Raw genomic sequence first — 11,270 nt, forward strand, 5'->3', positions numbered from 1 at the left:
TTTCCTTTGTAAACGTGACACAAGGACATTGGTGAGGAGAGAGTTGGAGCGAGCAAAGCTAGGATGATGTAGCCTACATTTGATAGCAAACAGCCCAAAACGTTTAAGCCATTTCGAGTTTTAATTGATTTTGGTACGCTAAAATCAGCCTCTAGTTTATTGTGGTAGTCTCCTTTTACTACACAACAACTAGCTGCAGTAATAGCCTAGATATGCTTGGCCTGTCTTTTATAAATCACAAGGCAAGGCAAGTTTATTTGTATAGCACATTTCAGCGACAAGGCAATTCAAAGTGCTTTACATGAGACATTAAAAGCATCAAGACAAAGTGCAAGAAACACATTATAAAAGGTCAGATGAAGAGAAATAAAAATGAAAAAAACACACATAAAATGACATTTAAAACATGCAGGAAAAATAAAATACAAGAATAAAAGAACTGAGAGTTGCAGCAGACCTGCAGTTTTCTGGAAGTTTGTTCCAGATATTTAGAGCATAAAAACTGAACGCAGACCTGTGCCAGACGATCTGAGGGGTCTGGATGGTTCATAAGTAGCAGCAGATCAGAAATATATTTTGGCCCTAAACCATTCAGTGCTTTATAAACGAACAACAGTATTTTAAAGTCAATTCTTTGACAGACCGGAAGCCAGTGTAAAGACTTCAGAACTGGAGTGATGTGATCCACTTTCTTAGTCTTAGTGAGGACTCGAGCAGCAGTGTTCTGAATCAGCTGCAACTGTCTGATCAATTTTTTTGAGAGCTGTAAACACCATTACAGTAGTCAAGTCTACTGAAGATAAACGCATGGACATGTTTTTCCAGATCCTGCTGAGACATAAATCCTTTAATCCTTGATATATTCTTCAAGTGATAGTAGGCTAGAATGGAGCCTTGGAGAACTCCACAGGTAATTTTTGTCTGCTCAGATTTGTAATTGCCTATAGACACAAAGTAGTCCCTGTTCTTCAAGTAGGATTCAAACCAGTCTAGCACTGTGCCAGAAATTCCCAGCCAGTTTTCCAGTCAGCCTAGTAATATGTTATGGTCAACTGTGTCGTATGCAGCACTGAGATCCAGTAATACTAAGACTGAAATTCTGCCATTGTCTGTATTTAAATGGATATCATTGAAGACCTTAACAAGTGCAGACTCTGCTGTGGTGTGGTCAAAATCCTGACTGGAAGACATCCAAACAATTATTTAGTGATTTTACTTAAAAACGGGAGGTTTGATATGGGCCTATAATTGTTAATTTGTGAGGCGTCTAGATTATTATTTTTTAAGAGTGGCTTGATGACTGCAGTTTTCAGGGTGTGTGGGAACACAACTGAAAGCAGAAATGTTTACAATTTGTAGTAAATCAGAGGCCATGCAGTAGGGCTGCACAATTAATCGTGAATTAATCGAAATTGCGATTATGACCTCCGCAATTAACTAATCGCAAAAGGCCGCAATTAATGTGATTAATAATTTTGCTTTGAATTGAGTGTGCTAGGACTACACGGAGGAATCACAGGCGCTTATGCTGTCTGACCAATCACATGCGTTCCCGCTGAGTGCGCTGTGTGTAGCAATTTCACTGAGAAGACAGATAGCAGTAGGTCAAGACCAGTGTCACAAGAGTACCTGCAGCCGCGAGTAGTGAAAAAATGAGCGAAAACAAGGTCAGTGAGTTAGTAGCAAGAAAGGGAACAACGTGGGACCATTTTGGTTATTATATATTAATATTATATATTAAATATTAATCACAATTATTATTTTTTTAAAGCCTGTAGGCAGAATATCAAGGCAACAGGAGGAGGATGGATATTGTATAATTTCCTCCAGGGTTTTATGGTAGATCTGATAAAATTGTGTCATGGTATTACTTTTAAGTGGACACTGAGACAACACATATCCTGTACCTGATATGGAGCCACTGACTGCGAAATCTGAATATTTTAGGTGTTTGGCATGACTTGCACAGTCCTCTGTGGGAACAGTGAAAACAAGCGCCAGGGGAATGCTTATGTCCAAGCGGTGCCAAACATGTAAAAACATTCGGATTGCGATACATTTCACAGGAGAGCATACTGAGACTGGATTACACCCTGTGCTTCTTGTCTCAGAAAACTACTTAGAGTTTTTCCAATGCATTTGCATATGCCCCATTGACTTCCATTGTGAGAGCCTGCATTAAAACTGCTAAAAATACAAAATAGCACACTACCCCTTTACATTTTGCATTTAATCCGTGGTCCAGATACATGCCAAACCGTACGTATGACAGATCTATAGGATCACGGATCAACTAGGCTATGTACATTAGACCACTTTTAGATAGATAAACTTTATTGCAGACTGGTCCATATGAAAATAAAAATAAACAATACAAGTTAGACTAGTCGTATAATCAGTTACAAAACCGCCATCTAGTCGTCAGTGAAAATAGTCACTGCGCACATCCCTATCTAGTATCATTCTATCATTGTAAACCCGGGCCAGGGGTGGGGCTGTGGACAGTTCTAATATACAGACATGGGTACCCTCTGTTACCTTCTTTGACATCCTGTATCATGTCCTCAGGTAGCGTGAAGCACTTCTCTGAGTTAGGGAACGGCAAGATCTCAGACTCGTGCTATAGCAGACAAACACAAATAGATCACAGATCGAATCATTATTACACACCAGCTCAGCTTAGTCGCAGTGGACAGATCCAGTCTGACCAGGACATGCATGTACTCACCAGGGCCTGCATGTCGTACATGGTCCCAAGGTGGTCCCATATGACGGTAGAGGACACCTGTCGGCCTATGTTCTGGCTGAACTTGTCCCGGATACAGATCATGTGGAAGTGGCGGTTTACCCCTGCAGGACGGGCATACCGCCTCATGAATACAAACAGTGGGGAAAATGTAGACCATACCATGGCGACCATAAAGATGCACAGCTAGTTAGCTAACGCCAGCTACCTAGTAGCTACAGCTATGCTAACATAAACGAAGCTAGCTAACGTTAGCCAATAGCAAACTAGAAATATATTCAAGGGCTATTTAACAAGGCAGTCAAACTAATTTACATAGCAATCTGGCTTTCATTCATACAGTACTGCTAGCTTTAGTGCTAGCTATGTTCCATGGCGGTAGCTAAAAATAGCTAGCATAACGCATAATGCTCGCTAGCTTGGCTAGCTAGCAAACAGCTTTGTCCATTGTTTACGTTTTTATTGACATTTTGCTGAAACAGAAGTATGCAGCCGAGGTATTAACTGACATTTTGTAAACGTTTTTCCATGTATCTGCCTTGGGTGTTTGTGGATTGCACCTAGTTATCTAGTTAAAAGGTCTACTTTAATGGTTTATCAAAACGCACAACATTGCCACTACTATCCGTAGATTCGGCCTATATGCCCGCAAGCAGATTAGCATTATCTACATAGCTTCGCGCAGGTTTATAAACTTACCCACAGGTTTGTGACCCAACATTGCATGGAAAAGGCAAACTTCAACTTCTTGACTCCATACCACCGAGTCCTCGAGTGGACTGATTCCCGAGTCTGCTTGTTTGTCTTCTACTGGGACAACCTCGGCTTCCCCCATCCTGCTTCTGGTGCCTGCGCTGCTACTCCTGGGTGATGCTAATCGGAGCGCCGCCCGCGATAGGCTCTAGCATAGATATATACGGAAGAGCATTAGGGCCAACAGCGGAGTTTTTTTTTTTTTTTTTTTAAGATTCTGAGTTTAAAGTCAGAAATTGTGACTTTTTTCTCAGAAGTTATTTCTGACTTTTTTCTCAGAAATTGTGACTTTTAAGTCAGAAATTCTGACTTTAAACTCAGAAGCTTAAAAAAATAATAAATTCAGTTGTTGGCCCTAATGCTCTTCCGTAGATATATGTATACGTAGATACCGCCATAGACATTATAAAGAACTAGACTGGCCATTGTGCTGTAGAATTCCATGGACTCACGTCCGACGTGGCAGCCATCTTGTGCAGGGCATCCCACCATGTGACGTCAATGATCCCACAGATTCACTGTGTATATTTTAAATGGTAGATGTTAGATCATCTGGGAGAAAGTCCCTGTTGTGCATAAGTGGCATTTCCTATCACTGGGATTAGCTGGAATGCTTGTATATTTATATTGTGACAAAAAATATTTTTTATTGTGACTTGCCAAGAGATTATAGATGCAGCCCCCCCCCCCCCCCCCTCCTCTGCCAGTATACTGTTAAGGTCTACTCTGTATCTGGTGTATTCTCCAGGGTTCCCACTCATTTTTACCAATACAAATTACAACTTTTCCATGATTTTTCCATAACGTATTGATGACCATGGGAACCCTGATTCTCACTAGCATCAGTATCAACTAGAAAATCCACATAGCGGCTAAATGCCTCCGCCCAACAATGCAAGTTGCAGTTAACATTCAGTTGGTCTTGAGAGAGGGCGCCTGTGTTGATGTGGATGGTGCTTGTGTACGCTATCTTGCTGGTATTCTAGCTGTAATGCTAGCTAGCATTACAGCTAGAATAGCTAAAGCTAATGCTAACACTAGCTAACACTAGCTACTAACGCTAATGCTAACGCCAATGCTAACGCTAACGTTAATGTGTTAGAATTAGCATTAGCTAGCTAGCGTTAGCATTAGCTAGCTAGCGCTAGCTTTATTATTAGCGTTAGCTAGCTAGTGTTAGCGTTCAAAAGTGCCTTTTGTTTGACCTTTGACTACCAAAATCTAATCCAAATAATCTAATGAAATCCAACTGGACATTTTGGCCAAATATGAACAAATTCTGTCAAGCCGTTCTTGAGATATCATGTTCAGCAGGTCAAAAACACCTTTTGTGATGTCAGTGACCCTTGACCTTTGACCCCCACAATGTAATCAGTTAATCCTTGAGTCCAACTGGACATTTTACCTAAATATGAACAAATTCTGTTAAGCCGCAAAATACAAGTTTGACAATTAGCTATATGAGGGACTATCTCTATATACCCACATAAAAAAAGTCAAGATACTACATTATATAAAACTGTGTTAATGTCGATGTGAGTGGAATAAATTACGTTATCCGTGTAACGTTATCTTAGGGCAGCTAGACTAGTCTGTTATCCTAACCAGTTATCTATGCAATTTAATTGTTAGATAAGTAAATAATTACCATTACAATACCCATATTAGGCTACCATTCTCTTCCCGCAAACGCCTGAGTATTTATAAAACCTTAAAAGGCTAGTCTAACTGTATTTAGGCTGATACTAAAATATAATAAGAGTCACTAGTCACTTACCGAACAAAACGACGAGCAGCTCTGAAGCCCAACAGTAACATGTTCCATGGTCTCGTCGGACGAGTCTAAAGGGGGCGTGGCCAGTCTAGTTCTTTATAATGTCTATGCATTCGCCTTATTTGCCTGGCAGCCATATTGGTCAGTCTGACGTAATTGGGGGTGCGGATGCGGAAGTGCCCGTTGACTTCAATGTTATAAGTTCACTGTAAAAACACCACATCAAGAACCAAAATAGACAAAATAACAGGCCGAATACACTATCGGGGTTACAAACTCATCATTACCAGACTGATTGTTTTTCACTGCCGTTGTTTTCGTGTTTGGAAATACATGGAGGTGAATGAGCCATAGCTGCATTCCCTCCCATGTATTTCCAAGTAAACCAATACAATGTGCATTGAGACACCCGATACAACATGAATCACACGGGCCGTGTATGAATGTCCATACTACATACTATATAGCAGAGGTGTTGACTCGAGTCACATGACTTGGACTCGAGTAAGACCTGAGTCATGAATTTGATGACTTTAGACTTGACAAAATGTCAAAAGATTTCTTGGAATCTTCATCAATGTGAAAATGGCCAGGGCACAAGATGGAATCACTGCCCCCTTTTCAGATCCAGTCTACCTCAAAGCAGCTGCCTTGGATCCAGCTTTTTCTCTGTTGTGGGTGGAGCACCATGTGCTGTTCAATGGTGATGTCAAGGCAGAGGTGACACAACGAGTTAAAGGTAAATGTTATTAGGTGTAACTTGTGATATTCCCACTATTTCTTTCTTTCTTTCTTTCTTTCTTATTAGGTGGGCTAGCTTGTAGAAGCTAGCCCAACTTGTAATATTCCCACTATTTATTTATTTATTTATTAGTGTGAATGCTTTAGAGCATTCACACTATTGTTATCCAGTTCTTTATTATTAGGTGGACTAGCTTGTAGAAGCTAGCCCAACTTGTGATATTCCCACTCTTTCTTTCTTTATTATTAGGTGGACTAGCTTGCAGAAGCTAGCCCAACTTGTGATATTCCCACTATTTCCTTCTTTCTTTCTTATTAATCTCCCTGTTTTTTGTCTCCTTTATAACTTCTTCATACTTTGTGCTAGAAACATCATTCAAACTTTAAAATGTTCACAATGTTTAGCTCTTTAACGGATGTATTCAGATTTTTGATATTTTGTAAAATATTTTTTTAGAAATTTTACTTTTAAAACTAATTTTTGTCCCGTTGAAACTGCTTTTGGAATGTTCAGAAACTTTGTTTTTAGAGTGGTGACAGCTGTTGCTTTGAAAATATTCACACATTTTGTAAACTGCTGGCACTCCTACAGTTTTGAACGCTCACACACATATTATACATCAAAACATTCACACAACTGTGCTGATTCGTACAATCTAAGTGTATCTAAGCTGTGTGACTTACAGTTTTCGCTGTATGACGATTTGTTCGGCAACTGCGCTCCTCATTGAAACGTATGGCAACGCACTAACTTTTGAGCTGCTAATTTTGCATTTTTATTCTTTTTCTAACTTGTCGCTATGCCTACAGTTTTAACAGCTCATGTTATACAGTAGGACCCCACTCATCCGAACTTCAGAGATCCGAACCTCCCGGTCTACCGGACAGGCTTAAAATTTTTTTTTTTTTTTTTTGCCTGCTATCTGGTTACTGGTGGGATTTTCATTACAGTACTGTATCCTACTGTGAATAAAAACAGAACTGTATGTAGACCTACATGTTGCCTGTAGGCTGTAGCCTACTGTCATGTTTCATTTCTTTGTTACTCTAATGTCGAGCATAAAACGCAAACGAGTCTGCTGCGCGAGAGCTGCATTCCTTGGTAGCCAGAAAGCGCGTCAGCAACCTGAAGCAGCATCGAGTCATTTTTCGTTCCCAGTTAATGGACTTCAGGAACACAGACGTGTTGTGAGCATGTAGCCTAGATTAGTCTACTAAACCTACTGTATTTGTTAAATAATAGCCTACAGCCTAGGCCACGTTAGCCTACATCGGTTGTTTTAGAGACTTTCTTTTAGGCTACAATAGCCTAAGACACGACAACTTGTCTGTCATTTCATTTATTTATTTATTGATTATAATTTGCTCTAATTGTTCTAATGTTGGGTTGTTTTTAGGCTATACCATTTTGTTCTACGAATACAGTAGCCTATCGATGCAGCGTACGCCTCATTTGAGAATAAAGTACTGTATTTGATCAAAGCACGCACTCAATTGGAAATTTGGTTATTTTATTATAGGCTAGGCTATATGAGTTTAGTTGGCTATTTGATTGCAATTTTGATGCATTTTCTACAGTGGCCGACAAGGGCAAACGCGCTGCAAAGACCGAAAACATTTCCATTAGGGAGAAACGCACTGCAAATACAGAAAACATTTCCATTAGGGAGAAAAACGCGCTGCAAATACAGAAATGACACAAAGTCAAAAACACATACAACCCCTGACAAGACATGCAACAAAAAAAACTGCAAATTCAGTTCACAACACAAGGGAAGTGTTCTGGGGGGGAACGATAAGTGGAACGGACCGGAGACGTATTTGAACCATGAGGTTCGAACGTCAAGCCAAGGAGAGCCAAGGCTAGATGAAAAGGCGGCATAAAAAAGGTAACATTATAGTGATTATGTTCTTTTTTTTACATTAAGGCTTTAATATTGTGCCATTCTTCTTTGGTTGTTTTGTTCATAAACATGTAAGTTTATATTTTGGGTATGTATTTTCAATGTTTAATATTTAGATTGGAGATAACTGAGGTAACAGTTCGCTAGACCACAGAGTTGGCTAGTTTGCCAATTCATTCCACTTACCGCTCCCTCCCAGAACACTTCCGTTGTTGTGAACTGAATTTGCAGCGTTTTTTTGTTGCATGTGTTGTCGGGGGTTGTATGTGTTTTTGACTTTGTATCGTTTCTGTATTTGCAGCGCGTTTGCTGTTAATGTATTTGTTTAGGCTTTCTGCAGCACGTTTCCGTTGTTGTATTTGTTTTGGATTTTGTATGCGTTTTTGAGTTTGTGTCGTTTCTGTATTTGCAGTGCGTTTCTCCTAATGGAAATGTTTTCGGTCTTTGTAGCGCGTTTGCCCTTGTCGGCCACCGTAATTTTCACAAGTAATTAAAGTTATTTATCGGTCTATTATGAGTCTATATGGAACAAGTATACCACTTATTGAATTTGGTGCATTTTAACACAAGTTTCAGTCATCCGGACATTTCAGAGATACGAACGACCTTCGGTCCCTTTGGATTCGGATAAGTGGAGTCCTACTGTATATTGAAATGTTCACACAACTGTGCTGATTCGTACAATGTAAGTCTCTAAACTGTGTGACTTATAGTTTTTGCTGTGTGACGATTTGTTCGGCAACTGCAGTCCCCATTGAAACGTATGGCAACACACTAACGTTTGAGCTGCTAATTTTGCATTTTTACCCTTTTTCTAACTTGTCGCCATGCCTACAGTGTTTTAGCTATATGGACATATTATACATAGAAATGTTCTGCAGGTTCTCAGGATTCCTATGGTGTCAATATATAAACTGTAACATTATAGTTTTCGCGATAGAGCTGTTTGAAGTGGACCATGTCTAGGATCAGAGTGTCAGTTGGGATTAGAGTGGTGGCAGCTGTTGCCTTTTTTGAATTTGTGTGCATGTGCAGCCTCTCTTAAAGGTACAGGCACCGTTTTATAACTAATGTGGTAGCACAGAACTCAGCCAAAGTGGAATAGAGACACATGATCTTCACTGTTGGGGGCCGGTGGGTAGCCCGGAGAGGAGAACACCATCCCTGACTGGCTATGACCAAAAGGGGCGGAGCCTCGCCACCACGCCACTATCCACGCCACAGAACCCACTTTTCAGCCCCTGAGTGGGCTAGAGACACAGTCTTCAATGGTGGATGCATGGAACTTGCCCGGAGGTCACTGTACTGTCCCCGACTAGCTGTGACCCAAGGGGGTGGAGCCTAACCAGCACAACACTATCCACGCCACGGGCCCCACAACTCAGCCCCTGAGTGGGCTAGAGACACACGGTCTTCACCGGTGGAGTCAGGTAGGTGGCCCGGAGAGGGGTACACTGTCCCCGACTGGCTCTGACCTTAGGGGGCGGAGTTTCACCACCACACCACTATCCACGCCACGGGCCCCACAACTCAGCCCCTGAGTGGGCTAAAGACACATGGTCTTCACCGGTGCGGGCGGGTAGGTGGCCCGGAGAGGGGTACATCACTTTCAAGGTGTTCAGAAGCCTGCAGGAATTATGTCATGTCAATATTTTCTTTTCTGAAACTGAATCCAGTTTAATTATTTCCAATTGATAAGTGATGTTTGCACTTAAATTGGTTATAGATTAACATTTCTCTTCAACAATTACATTGTTTTATTGACCAGAAACAAATTTGTGTTTGTAATTTTCTCACCATAGGCATAGCCTACATTTCACCATAGGCATAGCCTACATTTGAGGGAATATGATGCAACCTTGAAAACAGAATACTGGTCACTACCAAAACAATGCAGTCACTACCGAAACACTGTTATCAACTAATAATTTATGACAGTAATTTGTTATATTTATGTTCTGTTTTCTTAGACAAGGGAAGGAACAATCATAACAGGTTGATATAATATTTTTTTTAGTATAATGCAATACTATGTTTCGGTAGTGACACATTTGGGGAGAGGTAAAACATTGCAAAACAGTCTGAAAATACAATATAAAAAGTGTCAGTTATTTTACTAGATGTTACCTTTATACATGGTACAATGTATATAGGGACCAAGTTTTGGGAATAAAACATATACAATTTCAAAATATTGCCAGTCTCATTTTGGACACATTCAGTACAATGCCCCAGAAAGTAGGTGTAGTAGGAAGCCTGGCTACTGGTATGTGCAATAGAAACATCATCAGAAACACTGTGTTGGTGTGTAGGCTACAGTAACAGAACATCAAATCTAATATGGCCTACAGTGTAACAATTGGCTACCGTGTGATATTCTGAATCTGCACGCACTCTCCCATTAGAAGTCGTTAAAGGTGCAAGCAAACATGCAAGTTAGATAGCTAACGTAACGTTAGCGAACGATCGGTAACAGTTTCAAAAAGTAGCTAGTTCAAAGTAAATGCTACCCTGTTCAAAAATAACGAACTAAATAAATTAATAAATAATAATAGCAGCAGCTTCCGGCACAAGAGTGATGCGGCACCATGGCTGCAGCCTCCCCCTATAGACGCAAGCTGGCTTCATGCGCTTGGTGAGCAACTTTCATTGGAATGAATGCAACGCCATTTTTAACACCGTCCAGTTTTTTTTATACCTCCATGGCTGCCCCCTACACAGCAGCGTTGTCAAGCTGTGTGATTAGTCTTGCGTGGCAACAGCTGAGGTGAGATTGCATTGCAAATATGCATCTTCATATATTATAGTTTAACCTTGTTAATGTTGCTAAATCAGCTATAAGATAGCCAACTTTATAAATTGAATCTAAGTTTTACCAACTCAACAAGCGCTAATGGTAACGTTAACCATTAGTTAGCTAACGTTAGCTGTAAGCACTAGCAACAAGTGCTAACGTTACTGCCATAAACAGGGCTAATTGAACTGCTAATGTTAATCAATGACAGGCAGTAGGCCTATTGGATAGCCTATAACCCTAACCCAAAAAACATGTAGGCTATCAATTAAGACAAAACTTTCTCTTTGCCCTATAAAACCATTCTCATGTGAGCTCAATCGTTTCTCTCATCTAGCATATCGGTTATAACTACATCCAAGCCCCGACTGGAAGCCTGTTCATAATCGGCATGAAAACAGTGTTGGCCATCAGCTAAGCTATTTAAATAACAGTTTACCTTAAAGATCAATGAAATATCACTTTTTTATATAGTTTAATATTCACCTTTACGTGCTATTAGTTTATGAACTGGCCTCAACAAGACCCCCAAAATCATTTTCGTGACATGAGACTGCA

General features: G+C 40.3%; 1 protein-coding gene across 1 annotated transcript in view; it reads right to left on the reverse strand.

Moving 5' to 3' along the window:
* Window positions 1-3,599, reverse strand: part of mrgbp (MRG/MORF4L binding protein) — a 30,843-nt gene extending 27,244 nt beyond the window's left edge. Inside the window, exons 1-3 of the mRNA XM_084436206.1 lie at window positions 3,446-3,599; window positions 2,729-2,850; window positions 2,539-2,620 (exon numbers count right to left, since the gene is read on the reverse strand). Of these exons, the coding sequence (XP_084292332.1) occupies window positions 2,539-2,620; window positions 2,729-2,850; window positions 3,446-3,581 (340 nt within the window). The 5' untranslated portion in view covers window positions 3,582-3,599. The remainder of the gene's footprint in view (window positions 1-2,538; window positions 2,621-2,728; window positions 2,851-3,445) is intronic.
* Window positions 3,600-11,270: the final 7,671 nt, after the last annotated feature.

This window comes from Borostomias antarcticus (assembly GCF_949987555.1).
Source record: "Borostomias antarcticus genome assembly, chromosome: 3".
NCBI lineage: Eukaryota > Metazoa > Chordata > Actinopteri > Stomiiformes > Stomiidae > Borostomias > Borostomias antarcticus.